Source organism: Chelmon rostratus, chromosome 18 (genome assembly GCF_017976325.1).
Source record: "Chelmon rostratus isolate fCheRos1 chromosome 18, fCheRos1.pri, whole genome shotgun sequence".
NCBI classification, from domain to species: domain Eukaryota; kingdom Metazoa; phylum Chordata; class Actinopteri; order Chaetodontiformes; family Chaetodontidae; genus Chelmon; species Chelmon rostratus.
The window spans coordinates 4,622,146-4,638,930 of NC_055675.1; the positions used below are offsets into that span (position 1 = coordinate 4,622,146).

The 16,785-nt window shown below is 41.7% G+C and overlaps 1 protein-coding gene across 1 annotated transcript; it reads left to right on the forward strand.

The window, feature by feature from the left end:
- The first annotated feature begins 14,208 nt into the window (after window positions 1-14,208).
- On the forward strand, window positions 14,209-15,057 carry LOC121622390 (trace amine-associated receptor 1-like). Its single transcript, XM_041959350.1, has 2 exons — window positions 14,209-14,398; window positions 14,471-15,057. Exons 1-2 carry the CDS (start codon window positions 14,209-14,211, stop codon window positions 15,055-15,057), a joined length of 777 nt encoding a protein of 258 aa, XP_041815284.1.
- The last annotated feature ends 1,728 nt before the right edge of the window (window positions 15,058-16,785 follow it).

Genomic DNA, 16,785 nt, shown 5'->3' on the forward strand with positions numbered 1-16,785 from the left:
GGTGTCCCAGAACAACTTTCAGTAGAACAACCTGCAGCAACATCATCACAGCAGAATGTTCCTGAGCTACCATCTACTCCTACTCCTAGAACCAGGTCTGGGAGAGCAGTTGTAAAACCAACCTGGACTGTTTATAAGTCCAAGCTGGATTTATAAACGTTCCAGAATATTGAATGTTTGAAACTAATAGTAAAAGAGAGAGAAAAAAGACTACAGGAAGTTCATGAAGTTATGGGGGGAAAAAGGTTGCAAATGTGATTGCACTATTTTTCTGATTTTGCACTCTTTTCTATGTGAATGTTCAAGTCCAGGGTTTAGAGTGAGGACAAAACAGTACAGGGTTTAGACAGGAAGCACTGTGTTTGATCTTGCACATATTCTTCAGTGTTAATGGAAAACGGCAGTGTGTCTGTTGTGTGTGTGTGACTGGTATTAGATAGGACCAGACCTTCCAGCCACAGAGGCAGAATAATCATCTAAGGTCTGTTGAATCAGTGGCAGTCTACCCATTGATTCTAGAAAGGGGAGATATGGTGTAATTAAGTTGTTTAGAGAAGAACTACAGAGTTGCGTGTGCATGACGTCAGAAGGTAGCAACTAGCAGGAAGGCGGACAGCAAAGGTCGTTCAATAAAAGACCTTGAGAACTACAGTCGGACTCACGTAGTATTGTTTTAATAACAAGACACCACCAAAAAAGGACAATCACAGAACAAATTTACCCCAAGTTACCAAATGTGGCAGAACCCAAGAAACGCAAGGTAGAAGGTGAAAGGCAGTCACTGCTCCATCTGAGTGCAATGCCGTTCCCACTTTAGCTGAGTTAAAAATATATTCCACATGTAACCTGTTGAAAAAAAGAAAAATATGTTAGCCCTATAACCTGAAAAAAAGAAAAAAGGGAAAAAGAACCTACCTGTTACCTACCTGAAAAAGAGGAAAAAGTGTTACAACAGTATTTAATTTATTTATGTATTTATTTTATCCCAGAGGTCCAAGTTTGCTTTAAAAGTGGTTCTGTGAAGAGAAAGAAATGCCATTCGCTCACAGAGTGTAGCTGAATTGCTATTGGGAGAAATCGGCGCATGTCCAGCCCTCTTGGCGCGAGTTAGTGAGACGTGGATGATACACACCCAGAGCACCGCGCAGTGGCTGGACGAGCGCAGAGACGCAGAAGTCGTAGTTAAAAAAAAAATGGAAAAATACTTACCGTAAATACCGAGGAAATACTGTGGAAGAAGACAAACTGTTGAAGCGATTCTGGAGTGTCTGGTGGACCACGGAAAAATGACCCTGGGAACAGTACATGTGTTGATTAAATTTCTTTTCCCAGTGAGTGCTGTGAGTGTGTGTTAGCTTCATGAGTTAGCAAGCCCTCGTGGTGTGTTAGCCACCGAGTTGAAGCTTTAGCTCGCTGTGTGTGTTACTTTCATGTCCTCTTGGTGTGTTAGCCACCAAGTTGGAGCATTAGCTTACCATGTTGCTTATTTTCTGGTGCTAAAAAGGGAAAACCATGCATGTGTATGTGTATAAATGGGAAAAAGTGACATTCGTCCTGATTTTTGGCCCGAGTGGCATCGGATTAGCACTGCAGCTGGATGGTCAGAGCCTCGACCGATTGAAATACCCAGCGCAGCTGATCCTCAGCAGAATAACTGACTAAAATTATATGCACTCCTGTTATTAAGTCCAATTCAGTCTGTTAGTTTTGACAGTTTCTAACGAACGTTAATAGTGTTAATAGGCCTTAGCGCAGTTTTTTCTGTAATCATATTCAACAATATAAGATATTTGAAAAACTTTCAATTGATTTTTCTAACTTTAATACACTAAAGGTGAGGCTAATATACCTCCCTTCTAGAAAGTGGCCCAGCCCCTCCTATATTTTTCTGTATGTGGCCCTCAGTGAAAAAAGTTTGGACACCCCTGGCCTAAATGATAATAAAATAGTCTTATCTTTTGCATGCATGCTATTTCACAATGCGCTGAAATTATTTTTTCATTTTTTTATTAAAATGACCCTTCAGTGACAAATTTATTAGAGTGCTGTATGTACTCTTGACTTGTATGTATATAAGTAGTCACAGGAAATGCAGTGTGTTCATCAAAAACAAGTCTATAAACACAACAACAGTCATTGTCAGTATCTTCTGACAGTGGATCAGGTTGAAATATTGCAGAACAAGAAGGAGCAGCCCTGCTCAGCTGCTGAAAGGAGCTACACTATCGGACTATCGCGTCTTGAGGTACCAAGTGGTATTAGGAGACAGGATGGGTACAGCTAGGAGTTGGTATGCTTGTTAGCAAGCTAACTTCAGTAGATATCTCTGCAATACAATATGGAGACCTCTTGGACACATTGTCAGAACTGTTGCTTCGTCTCCAAACCCTGGCTTGTCCATAATTCAAACAATGGTCAGTGGTTTTCTTCTTCCCAGGAGCTTTTCAAATATGCGAGGGCATTCAGGGTTTAGTCTGGACTTTTGTAGTTCAAAATAGAGCCTGTATTAATTGAAATGGTTTGGCCTGCCTGAAAAACTGTTAGGAACTGAGGTGGAACCCAAATGCAGACAACAGACCAACGGGTAAGGTAAAACAAAAGACTATTCTCAACGGGCAGAAATGATTAGGAGGTGGTTGGCTGGATGAGATGAAATCTGTCGTGCAGATGCTGAAGTGGAAAAATAATTCTTTTTGGCCAGGAAATTTTTGGTTTCATGTCCTTCGAAAAAGGTCTCAGTTAGTTTACCCAAATGATGAATCACATATTAGCAGTTCTGGTCCAATGAAAGGAGTCATTTCTGTCTCATCTACAGAACAGCATGTTGCTCTGGCATCTAATGTCAACAAGCTGATTGGACAGTTTTAAAATTCATTGATGATGGAAATGAGACGTGGGTTAATAAAATCAGGATTGTGCCCAACGGCACATTCACACATGAAGAGCACCATCAACGATGCGTAAACTACCTTCAACATTTAAAAGGTATGACAAACTGAAAATCCTTACTTCCATTTAAGAAATTGTACTGTAGTGTTGCACTCATGCAGGGCAAAATATTTTAAAATGAACTAATTTTTTCTGTTTTTAACATTGTTAATTTTTAATGGAAAACTAATTTGCAGGAACTCCAGAAACATGGCACCAGAAGTCACTGCTGAACACATTTATGTTGGCTTGCATCCCTGTTATGAAATACATAATGTTTCTTATAGGAGGACAAGCACACCTTCCACAGTATGTGTTTTATTGTATGTTTTCCTCGGCTCAATGTCTGTTGTCACATTATGTGGAAACCTTCTTGTAATAATCTCCATCATTTACTTCAAACAGCTCCACACTCCTACAAACTCTCTCATCCTTTCCTTGGCAGTAGCTGACCTGCTTGTTGGGGTTGTAGTTTTTCCTTTCAACATGGAATTCTCTGTAAGTTCATGTGTGTTCTCTGAAGATTTATTTTGCAAAATACGAGACAGCATTGATTTTACACTGTGCGCTGCTTCCATTTTGAATTTGTGCTGCATTTCTATTGACAGATATTATGCAGTGTGTCACCCTCTGACATATAGAACAAAGATAAATGTTCATGTTGCTGTGATCATGATCGTGGTGAGCTGGAGTGTTTCTCTTTTAGCTGCAGTTGTCCTTGTAATGGCAGGATTACACCAAGACAAATGTCAAGAAAAGTGTTTTATTGATGTTCAACTTGCAAACATTTTGGGGCTTCTTTGTTCATTTTACCTCCCAGTGATTTTAATGCTCTGTATCTACCTGAAGATTTTCCTTGTTGCACAGAGACAGGTACGCAGCATCCAGGGAACAAAGTCTGGAGCCACTGCCAGTAAGATGGAGAGAAAAGCCACTAAAACTCTGGCAACTGTTATGGGAGTGTTTCTGATGTGCTGGTCTCCTTTCTTTCTCTGTTTTTCCTTTCAGCTTTTGAATCATGTGTCAGTGTCATTTGCTGTGATTGAAAGTCTCGTCTGGCTTGCACTGTCAAACTCAATGCTCAACCCATTTATTTATGCTTTCTTTTACAGCTGGTTCAGATCAGCTTTCAGATTGATTATATCTAGAAAAATAGTTCAAGGTGATTTTTCCAACTCAAAACTGCTTTGATCCATTCTTTGAAGTGCAGAAAAAGAACAGACAACTCAGTAGTGACAGCATTTGGCACATTAAAGATTAAGTATGTCATTAGACTCTGTAACCTGTACCTTTGTGCCATGTCTTGAATGATTTTGTCAGTTTTATGATTCCATAAAAACAACAAATTAAAGTTAAACACTGACTGAGGTTCAATACAAAGAACTGCTCATGCGATCATGTAAATGGTGATTCACACTATGAACAAATGCACATGAATATTCTAATTGTGCATGTTCCAACTTTTCCTGGTGCTTTATGATGCCCACATTTATTAAAATATTCAATATAATACTGATTACTGTACCTCTGAGTTGATTGGAAATGTTTTATCTTGTACAACATTGTAAAAACATACAATGCATTCAGAAAGTATTCACTTTTTTCACTTTTGTTATTGCTGCAGCCAAATGCTACAATCTTTTGTTTATTTTTTTCCCACATTAATCTTCACTCAGTGTGCCAGAATGACAGTGAAAACAGAATTTTAGAATTTTTTGCAAATTTATTCAAAAGGAAAAACTGAACTATCACACTGACATAATTATTCAGACCCTTTGCAACAACACTTCAAATTCTGCTCAACATATTATATTAAAATTAAATGAACTGAATGACATTAGTGGGTGAGCTTTCAAAAACATCGTTGAACACTTGCAGGATGAGGACATTTCCCCCAGCAGGAATGATCCTGATACTGGCCTCAAACTGTCTGCTCCTGCTGAGAGCTGGATTGTAAATGTGTGTAATTGTTGCCTCCACTCTGAACAGTTCTGTGTCATTCATAGTTACTGTTGTTCTATTTAGAGATGTTGATCTGCACTATGTCTTGAATGCCTTCATTAGTTAATTTAAACACAAGATACTTGTGCTCAAAAAGAGGATTCATTCTCAGTGAAGAACCTTGGAGCTCTAATCTGCCTCTATACCTGCCAAAGAGCAGTGATTCCTAACACGTCTCTGGGGGTCATCAGGTGGAAACCTCCCTTCAACAGTGTTTCGCCTACTTAGTCCCACTACACCTCCAGGAGGTTAGGCAGTGAACTCCGTCGTCCCAGAGTCACCCCCCCTAGTGCCAGTTCACACTGCTCCTACACAATCCAAACAGCACCGCCACGTTCAACTGACCCAGAGATGCTCCAGGTAGTGGCCAGTACCGATGCTACCATTTAACTATTGCTAATGCTACTGCTAACCGCTAGGAAGAACAGAAGAAGACAATACAGTTCCGATGCTACCATTTAGCTAATGTTATGTGCTAACCGCTACCTGCTAAGAGGAACAGAAGAAGACAATAACGCTAGATTCACCTATACTGTTAATGTTAATTGCTAGCTACCAATACTAACTGCTAAGATACTATCATACTCTCACCGCTTTAGCTATTGTTAGCTGCTACAATGCTACCACAGGCCTAGATGCCACATGTAACTGCCGATTGCCACACTACCATCATCTACCCCTGCCTCTCACCAACTGCACCAAGAAAAAGCGGGGTGGGAATACAAACCCTGGTTCGGGTAGGGGATAGAAAATAAAGAGGTAGGGTCAAAAGATGAAAGTAGGGATTGGATACAGACCCTTGTTCGGGTAGGGGGTGGAAAATTTAGAAGGTGCTGAAGGTGGAGGCCTAAACCACAGACTAGATTTAACAGCCTCTTCTAACATTTCCTTCAAGAAGCAGCAAACCCTACCATTTCCTTCAAAAAGCAAACAGAGCAGGAAAACAAACCCTAACATTTCCTTCAAGAAGCAGACAAAACAGGAAAACAACCAAAAAGATCAAAAAACAAGCCAACTCTGTGTCTTACCACGCAAACTCACCTGAACAGGCCGCATGGTCCCAAAGAGAGACTCTAGCTGGCCACACCCCCACCTTATCTAAACTTCCTGGTTCTCTTCCTATTGGCAGAGCGAGAAGATGGGGCGGGGAAAGCAGAGCAGAGGAGAGGTGTCTTGTTCAGACTTTAACCTCTTCTCTTGCCGGGTTAGGCATGCATGTCCTCTGCCTGCCCCCCCACTGTCCCTATTTCACCCCCCAACTACTATTATTCTCCTGATCCATATCCACTGACTAGACCTAGCAGCCTCATCTGACATCTCCCTCACTGTCTTTCTTAAATTTTGCCCATGCACTCCCAGCTCCCTCAACAGTGAAACAGCTGACCCTGCAACAAAACCTCTACACCCCACTTCAACCGGACAGACCCTGGTCTTCCATCCCCTCTGCTCAGATTCTGTCTTTAAATCTGCATACTTAGTCTTCTTCCTTTCATAAGCTGCCTCCACTGAATTTTCCCAAGGGACTGTTAACTCAATAAAATACACAGTCTTTTTACTCATGGACCATAAGACAATGTCTGGCCTCAGATTACTATAAACTATTTCCTGGGGCACAACTAGCTGTCCTCCCAAGTCGACCTGCATTTGCCAATCATCAGCCCCTACCAGGCAGCCACCTCCCTGCTTTCTCCCTGACTTAGCAGCTCTATTTTTCTCCCCCTCTCGAACAAACTGCACATCTAACCTCTCCTTTCTAGAACTTCCAGAATTCACCTGCTTCCTTCTCTCCTCAATGCCTGCGGCTAAGCTTCTCAGCACCTGATTATGCCGCCATGTATACCGGCCTTGTGATAAGCTAATTCTACAACCTGACAAAATGTGCTTTAAACTTGCTGTACCTGAGCAGAGTGGGCACGATTGATTATTGGTACTGTAATTGGAACAAGGATTGAAAAAAGGTCTGAGACAAACAAGAAGAAGAAAATGATTTATCACCACAAACACTACTTTAGTGCTGCTCACAGAACCTAAATGTTAGGCTATCATATTAGGTATTATCATTTCTGCTCTGATGTGTCAACAAGCTTGAGGTGGCCAAATTCTTTTTTGACATTTATCAGAGGTCTTGTTTCTGTACAGTCAATGTTCTTTCATGACCCTCTTCAAACATGACACAGCCATTATGGATAGAGATGCACACTGTGTGTCATGGCGAGCCCAGACCTTTCTTTCTTCCCACCATGGTGGCAGCACTACTGAAGAACACTGTTTAGATAAAAATAATATCAAATATCAGCTCTAAATGTTATTTTACAGTTTAATGTTGGTTTATGTTAATTGCTTAATTTGTAATCATCCTGCTTATGAGGGAAGCTAGACCCCACTTCTGTCACATCTAATCAACCCAAAACCCATCATGATTTTATTTCAAATGTCATAATATATAACACAGAATGGAAACAATTCTGATGCCATGTGGCGCATCATATCAAATCATGGTGGCCCACAGAATGATGAAAAAAGGCCAGAATTATTTAACCACATTTGCTGTTGCCAGCAGTAAGTGTTGCCAAATCAACCAGGACTGAAATGTTTGAGACTGACACTTTCAGCAAAAAAACGATTCAAGCCATCAAAACAAATTATGGTAGAATACAACTTGACCCCAAACTGTTCAACAACCAAACCCACTTTACTGATTTACCACAGGTCAGATTCAGGAAATGAAAAGCAAAATCAAGTGTGCAAGGGAGGGTACTGCTGTAAAGTAGCTCCGTCTGTGAGATACTGCCCTTTTTATGGGACACCAGCAGAGCAACAAAATGTCAGGCTGCTTGTGGACAGATTGCATCTGAGAGGGGAAAGACAAAGGGTATTTATAGGGAGGAGCAGGTGGACACTGGGGCACAGGTGAAACACAGGCTGATTAGTAAGGGGGAACCCCCCCAAAAGAACCAAAGAACTCTCCTTGATGGGCTTAATGCAACTCACATGGAAAGTGGGATGGACTCTCATGGACCTAGGAAGTCTGAGTCTCACAGCCACAGAATTAATGACCTTGGATATTGGGAATGGATCAATAAATCTGGAAGCTAACTTATGCTACTCAGCCCGGAGAGGTCGATCCTGGGAGGACAACCAAACTTTCTGGCCGTGCTGATAGGTAGGGGCTGGAAGCCGCCGTTGGTCTGCGGCCATCTGTGCAGCAGAACCTGGCGGGCATGGGGCCACATGTGGCGTCAGCAGCGGGCGAGAGCAAGTGCAGAAGGGACCAATACCGGGAACAGGGGAGGGTTAGCTAAGGGAATGAAATGAGCCATTTTAGAGAATTTGTCAACAACAGAGAGCATGGTAGTGTTCACGTGAGAAGGTGGTAAGCCAGTGAAGTCCAGAGATATGTCTGACAAGGGGCGCGAAGGCACAGGTAGCTGCTGCAGCAGTTCATTGTAGGGCCTCCGGGAGGACTTGCTCTGGCAACAGACTGGACAGGCCGCAACGTACATGGAGACCTCCTTCTTTAACTCTGGCCAACAGAACTGCTGTCGGATGACAAACATGATCCCACTGATTCACTGATGACAGGAGAAGGAGGAGGAGTGGCTGGCAACCCGGCTGGAACCAGACCTCCCAGGTGATGGAACCCACAAAGCAGGAAGCTGGCAGAACGGGGGTGTTGGTCTTGGGCTCAGAGTCTGGAGAAAATAGTCTCGACAAGGTACTGGACTTAACATTCTTAGATTCAGGACGATATGACAAAGTGAATTTAAAACAAGCAACAACAAGAAAAGAGCCCCCTTTGCCTGTCTGGGTTTCAGTCTTTTGGTGGTTTGGAGATATTCCGGATTCTTATGGTCCGTCCAAACCAGGCATGGCTATTCAACTCCCTCCAGCCAATGTCTTCATTCATTCAGGGCAACTTTGATGGCCAGCAGGAAATGTTAAAGTTCGTGTGGCAGGAGTGGGAGCTTGTTGCAGCTTGTTGCAGCAGCTCCAACCGCTTTTCTTTGTATTACGGCCTTCTTGTATGTTTTTCGTCTTTTCCGTCACTAGTTCTGGTCGATGCGTATTTACGGATGTACAACTGGTGAGACTTGTGATTTGCTTTTTACTCTTTTCTGCTGGACTTCTAAAAATAACATTGGGAAATCCGTTGAGCTTTGACAAGGAGACGGAAAAAGGGATGCAGAGCTAGAGTTAAGTGCCGGGACAAGCGAAGCCAGTATAAACCTTCCATACCGTCTCTTATTATGGGGAATGTGAGATCTCTTCCCAGTAAGATGGAAGCGCTAACGCCACTTACCAGACTGCTTCTTAGTCCAGTATGGCACTGTGGGACTGTTTCGACACGTCCGACTGGGAAGTGTCACAGGAAGGATATTGAAGGTTTGACAACATGCATCACGGACTACATTAACTTCTGTGTGGACAACACTTTGCCTATGAGGAAGGTGCGGCGTTTCCTCAACAACAAACCCTGGGTGTTCCCCGAACTGATAACCCTACTGAATGACAAGAAAAGGATTTTTAAGTCTGGGGACAGAACTGAGTTGAAGAGGGTGCAGAGGGTCCTGAAAAGGGAGATCAGGAGAGGCAAGGAGATACAGGAGGTAGATGGAGGAGCGCCTGCAGGGAAACAACACCAGAGAGGTTTGGAGGGGCCTGAAAACCTCCTCAGGCCACAGCAGCGATAACGGCAGGGGCCCAGAATCTGGAGACTGGGGATGGGCAAATGAGCTGAACCTGTTTTTTAACAGCTTTTTTAACAGGTTTGATTCTACCCCCATTCTCTCCCCCAACCACCATGATCCATCATCACCTCTCCCTCAGCCACTGTGAGACCTAGGAATGACACTGAGGAGACATGAACTCACACTTCTCTGCCTTTATGAACAACTGGTTCTCAAGAAGGCCCTGAAGCACTTGCCTGACATACTGGATGTGAGTTGTCTCATCCAGGAAGAAAATGAGAATGTCATCCAAGTAGACAAAAACACAGACATTCAACAAGTCCCGGAAAACGTCATTCACTAGAGCCCGGAAAACAACTGGGGCATTAGTGAGACCAAATAGCATGACCAGGAGGTAAGCATTACGAAGGTCCAGTTTAGTGAAAATTTTAGCACCCTGTCACAGTTGAAAGCCAAATATATCAAAGGGAGGGGGCACCTGTTTTTGATGGTGATATCATTCAGTCCTCGGTTGTCGATGCATGGACAAAGCGTCTTGTCCTTCTGCCCCTCAAAGAAGAACCTGGCTCCTGCCGGGGATGAAGAGGGCCGAAAAATGCCTGCTGCCAGCATCTATGTAGTTTTTCAGAGTCTCAGGAGCTGAGAGCGAGTAGAGGTGTCCCTGAGGGGATGATGTGCCTGGCAACAGATCGCTGGTGGAGTCATAGGGCCGATGGCGGGGGAGAGAAGTGGCCTAGCCTTTTTGAAGACCTCCTTTCAATCCAAATAACACAAGATAGTCGGCCTCAGTACCCAGACATGAAGAGGAAGGAGTAACAGATGAAGGGTCAGAAGAGGGCACAATGGACAGAGTAGGAAGAACAGTGGAGGTGACAGTCCGGACACCAAGCGATGATCTCTACGGTTGTCAAGTTCATGTGGGGATTATGTTTACGGAGCCACAGGTGTCCCAAAATGAGGGGGTGCAAAGGGCAATGGTAAAGGTGAAAGCTAATCGTCTCAGAATGGGAATTAGCAAAGGTCAGGGTGAAGGAAGCAGTGCAGTAGTCGACCATCCAGAGCACTAACATTAAGGGGGCTGAGCAAGAGGTAAGGAGGACAGATTGAGTTATTTTCCTTGTCCGTCGTCCATTAAATTAGCATCAGCCCCGGAATCAACAAGGGCTGGATAGCTGAGGGAGAAAGAGGAAGAAGTGAGTCGTACAGAGGTTAACTGGCGAACAGGGCTCGAATGCACCAAGGTAGGACTCACCAGCATTCTCTGTCTCCCTGCTGCTCGCCCGCTCTCCACAGAGCAGTTTGCCAGGAATTGTCCTGACTGGCCACAATAAATGCAGCGTCCCTCACCCATGTAATGCTGCTGCTCCTCTGGAGAAAGTCTGGTTTGACCGATCTGCATCAGCTCTTCTGAAGCACTAGGGTGGAACTCCTGGGGAACACAGGAGCCCCTGTGCCTGGACATGGACCCACAGCAGATCTGAGTCCATTTTGTGGCCAGATAATACTGTCAGGGCTCACAGATGAAGTGGATCCAAAACACTTAGCAAGATGAAAGAAAACACTGTGAGAATCACACTGACAGAGCGGAGCTGTAGCAGCCTGTGGGAGAAGGTGCTCCGCTGTCTGTCCACTGTGATGGAGAGGGTGCTGATCATTATCCATGATAGATAACAGTTTATTCAGCATCCTCCTCTCCACCACAGTCTCAAAAGACTCAAGTCTGAGTGCCCCAACATATAACAGCAAAGAAGATGGCGCAGAACAACAGACTGGTAGAAGATCTCCAACATTTTGCTGCACACGTTGAAGGATCTCAGTTTCCTCAGGAAGTAGAGTCTGCTCATCCCCTTCTTGTACACAGTCTCTGTGTTAGATTTCCAGTCCAGTCTGTTGTCGATCACCACTCCAAGGTATTTGTAGTCCTCCACCTCCTCCACCTTGAAGGATGGCATATGCAAATATAACACAACGTGTTGTTTGTGGTGATGAATTATTATTTTTTTCTTGTTTGTCTCATACCATTTTCAATACTTTTGCGATTACGGTGCAGTGTAATGAAAATGCTCATGACATAGTGTAGACCAACATCTCTAAATAGAAAATCAATCATTGTAAGCGATAAAGAATTGTTCAGGGGCCAACAATTACATGCATTGAGAGTGTAGCTCTCAGCAGGAGCAGACAGTTTGAGGCCAGTATCAGGATCATTCCTGTTGGGGGAAATCACACTCGTCCTGCACGTGTACAAAGATGTTTTTGAAAACTCATCCACTAATGTCATTCAGCATATTTAATTTGATCACAAATATATTTTTGCGATGCATTTAAATATATCCGAAATGAAATAAACTCAAAGATACTGTAATCAATGTTTTTATGAATATTTTATTCAATGTAAGGATCATATAGCATCAGGAAAAGCATCAACAAGAATCAAGACAATAAACAATCAGAATATATATGTACATTTTTTCATAGTGTGCTTAAGTAATTTACACGATTGCATTAACAGCTCATCATATCGGACCTCTGTTTGTGCCATGTTTTCACCTTAATATGTATAATGTAAAACAAACAAACAAAAAACATGACGCAAACAGTACAGGTTGCAGAGTCTGCTGACATGCTTAATCTTTCTTATTCCACATGTGATCAGTACTGACTCATCTGCACTCCAAAAAATAGATCAATGCAGTTTAGAGTCAGAAAAATCACCTTTAAATATTTTTCCAGATATGATCGATCTGAAAGCTGATCTGAACCAGCTGTAAAAGAAAGCATAAATAAATGGGTTCAGCATTAAGTTTGAGAGTGCAAGCCAGTTAAGACTTTCAATCAGAGCAAATGACACTGACACGCACATGATTCAATACCAGAAAGAAAAAATAGAGAAATAAAGGAGTCCAGCACATCAGAAACACTCTCATAACAGTTGCCAGAGTTTTAGTGGCTTTTCTCTCCATCTTACTGGCAGTGGCTCCAGACTTTGTTCCCTGGATGCTGCGTACCTGTCTCTGTGCAACAAGGAAAATCTTCAGGTAGATACAGAGCATTAAAATGACTTGGAGGTAAAATGAGAAAATGGGTTGCAAGCAGAGCTTCAATAAAACAATTTTGTTTGCATTTTTCAAGTTTTATTCCTGCAATTAAAAAGCCAAAGGCAACTCGAAATGAAAAACTCCAGCTCACAACGATCATGAGGACAACAACAACATTTATCTTCGTTCTATATGTCAGAGGGTGACACACTGCATAATATCTGTCGATAGAAATACAACACAAATTCATTCATTCATGAAATATTCATTGACTAAAGCTGGAAAATCCATTAAATGTATTTATTGTTCACAATAATATATGGGCATATTCAATTTTCTTTCACATACGGGTCATTCAGTGTCGTCCATGCACTGTTCACCATCATCTGCTGCTGACTCTCTCCTCTCGCTCCAGAATCGACTGCTGTCAAAACAGTTCAATGTATTCAAGTTAACTTTAGTGACTTCACCCCTTCAAACTGAGCTTGGTGTAGCTACATAATGAATTTAGACTTTCACAGTGCAGAAAAACACAAGTAAAATGAAACATGACCAAATAATATTGCTGAATATTCTGAGAGAACACTGCGTCAAATCAATATACCTGTGCAGTTGATTCGATGTGTTGGGGCACAATATAAAGAGTGAAGTAACCACAATATACTCATTTATCACCCAGGGAGAAAATACCAGACTCCCAGAAAAATGAAAAAAAAAAAAAGTGTTGAGTTGTTCAGTTGGGGGGAAAGTGAATAAACTTTGTGAAGTGCTGATCATTTGTCGCCTCTTGTGACTTCGGCAAATAGAATACATAAAGTTATTCTTGTATTAAAAAAAGCCTTTGAGTCAGGTTGTTCCTCGTTCCTTGTGTGTTGCAGTACTGACTTGTGAGCTACTCTGAGTGTAAGCTGGATTGTTCAAATGTGCCTCAGTTATGATCACTGTTTGTAGGACTACCAGACCAGAATCAGAATTGGCTTTATTGGGAACGTATCTGTGCACATGCAAGAATTTTCAAATAAGCAGTTCGGATATAATGAAAGAACTCAAAAAAGGATTTCAGAAGTTATTTTCATGTACAGTACAGTACATTGCTCTGACATCTACTGTAAACAAGATGAAAAGTCCCACATTTGATTGGACAAATACAGAAGGTGCTTATTATGGAAATGAGACAGGGGTTGATGAAAATCAAGACTGTGCCAACAGTCATGGAGAACATCCATCAACACTGATGTGTGAACTACCTTCAGCATTTAAAAGGTATGACAAAAACTGAAAAACTCTATGTTCATCTAGACAGCTATTATTGTAGTGTTGTGCTCATGCAGGGCAGAAATATTCTCAAATAAACATTATTTTTTCTGTTTCAAATATTGTTAATTTTTAATGGAAAACTGATTTGCAGGAACTCCAGAAACATGGCACCAGAAGTCACTGCTGAACACACTTATGTTGGCTCACATCCCTGTTATGAATTACATAATGTTTCTTATAGGAGGACAAGCACACCTTCCACAGTATGTGTTTTATTGTCTGTGTTCCTCGGCTCAATGTCTGTTGTCACAATATGTGGAAACCTTCTTGTAATAATCTCCATCATTTACTTCAAACAGCTCCACACTCCTACAAACTCTCTCATCCTTTCCTTGGCAGTAGCTGACCTGCTTGTTGGGCTTGTGGTTTTTCCTTTCAGCTTGGAATTCTCTGTCAGTTCATGTCTGTTCTCTGAAAATGTGTTTTGCAAAGTACGAGACAGCTTTGACATAACACTGTGCACTGCTTCCATTTTGAATTTGTGCTGCATTTCTATTGACAGATATTATGCAGTGTGTCACCCTCTGACATATAGAACGAAGATAAATGTTCATGTTGTTGTCATCATGATCGTGGTGAGCTGGAGTGTTTCAATTCTAGTTGCATTTGGCTTCATAATTGCAGGAATAAAACATGAAAAATGCAAACAAAATTGTTTTATTGATGTTCTACTTGCAAACATTTTAGGACCCATTTTCTCATTTTACCTCCCAGTGATTTTAATGCTCTGTATCTACCTGAAGATTTTCCTTGTTGCACAGAGACAGGTACGCAGCATCCAGGGAACAAAGTCTGGAGCCACTGCCAGTAAGATGGAGAGAAAAGCCACTAAAACTCTGGCAACTGTTATGGGAGTGTTTCTGATGTGCTGGACTCCTTTCTTTATCTGTTTTTCCTTTAACCTTTTGAATCATGTGTCAGTGCCAGTTGCTGTGATTGAAAGTCTTAACTGGCTTGCACTCTCAAACTCAATGCTCAACCCATTTATTTATGCTTTCTTTTACAGCTGGTTCAGATCAGCTTTCAGATTGATTATATCTAGAAAAATATTTCAAGGTGATTTTTCTGACTCAAAACTGCTTTGATCTATTCTTTGGAGTGCAGATGAGTCAGTACTGATCACATGTGGAATAATAAAGATTAAGCATGTCATTAGACTCTGCAACCTGTACTGTTTCTGTCATGTTTTCAATTTTTTAATTGATGCTAACACAGACTGATGTCCAACATAATGCACTGTTTATGCCAGGGGTGTCCAAACCCATACACATACAGAAAAATATACCAAGGACCGGGCCACTAACGAGAGGGGAGTATACAGCCTCACTTCTTATGCATAAATGTTCGTAAAATTAATCAAATACAAGTCAGTTATGTTTCATAATTGGACTTATTTGAAGAAAAAAAAACTCCATCACAGCTCTCCATTTACAGAATTTCATTTTATTTTTATCAAAAAGGATGGCAAGCCAGTCTCTCAGTGACAGCCTCAGATTGCTTCTTGGCATGGTGATACCCCTGTTCTGCCTCCCAGGCAGTTTTGAAGTTTTGGAATTTTAGCGCCCCCTTTAATGTGGTCGAATATGGTATTGCAATAGGAAATTAGAAATTAGGGAAAAGGGAAGCAGGAAGTAGTTGTAACACATGCTCCTGTCAGTTAATGGAGAGGTCAGCTGAAGATGGAGCTGTCCTCTCATGCATTGCCATCTGTTTGATTTGAGCCATAAGAAGCATTGTCTGTCAGTAAAAAATGTTATTTACAAAGATATCATTTAATTTTGATAAATATTGACGGATATTTTTATGTTGCTAGATTATTATCTCGATGTTTGTTAGTTAACATTGCTTAGCATAGGATATGCTAATTGTACCATGCCAACAGGACATTTAAGATACTTGTACTTTATCTTCTAGTAAAATTCTTGTAAATTTGGTTTAATATTCATGCTTAGTAATTGTATAAGAAATTCATAGGATATATTTATGTTATTATTTCAGTTTTACACCTTGTCTGACAACAAGAGTCTTCATTAAACTTGGAGCTTGAGATGCTACATCCTGACTGTCGCGTTGATCATTCAGGGAGTTTGGCTGGCTGTCTAATTTTGGTTATGAACACCATTAGGAGGGCAGTACAACCCCTTCATTGTCCTGTATGAAGAGAGAGACAAGAAGAGAAATAGGGAATGTGGCTTTTTGTGTGACGTCTCAGCAGAGGAAACCTTTCCTTTTTCAAGCTCCAGTAGAAGTCAGGTCAGAGAGAAGCTGATGTTGATTCTTCAGAGAATCATCACACTGCGGTTCGATGAGTTCTAACTGCAATCTTTCTTCCACTTCATCTGCATTGATAATAAACGGAGCTGCAAACAGCGTGATTTCCTTCTCAATTACAGAAAAATCTTAAAAACGCTGACTGAATTCTGTAATTAGAGATGTGATCACAGACACATATTTTTCCGTAAAATGCACTACATTGAAGTTGCGCAGTTGTGACTCGAAGAAACAGAGCTTCATGCAGAATGTTGTGGTAATGTCTTTGCCTTGTAGGTTCGTGTTCAGTTTGTTGAGATGATCAGTGGGATCAACTAAAAAACCAGGTCTGCCAACCACCTAGCTCATCGAATGGTCTTCCCTTCTCTTTCAAAAACTTGTCAGTATTTGATCTCAGAGAATAAAACCGCCGCAGCACGGAGCCACATCAGAATGTTGGAGCACGTCCCCGCATTCAGCATCGACATCAGATAGAAAAGTTTGAAATTCTCTGTTTTAGAGCCCTCATCACGAATTATGTTGACAGTTTTAATAACAGTGTT

Bases quoted from the DNA above. Each gene is read 5' to 3' on its own strand.
- LOC121622390 (XM_041959350.1), top strand. From the start codon at position 14,209: ATGTCTGTTGTCACAATATGTGGAAACCTTCTTGTAATAATCTCCATC. The intron at 14,399-14,470 runs GCAAAGTACGAG...GCATTTCTATTG, and splicing joins GTTCTCTGAAAATGTGTTTT to ACAGATATTATGCAGTGTGT.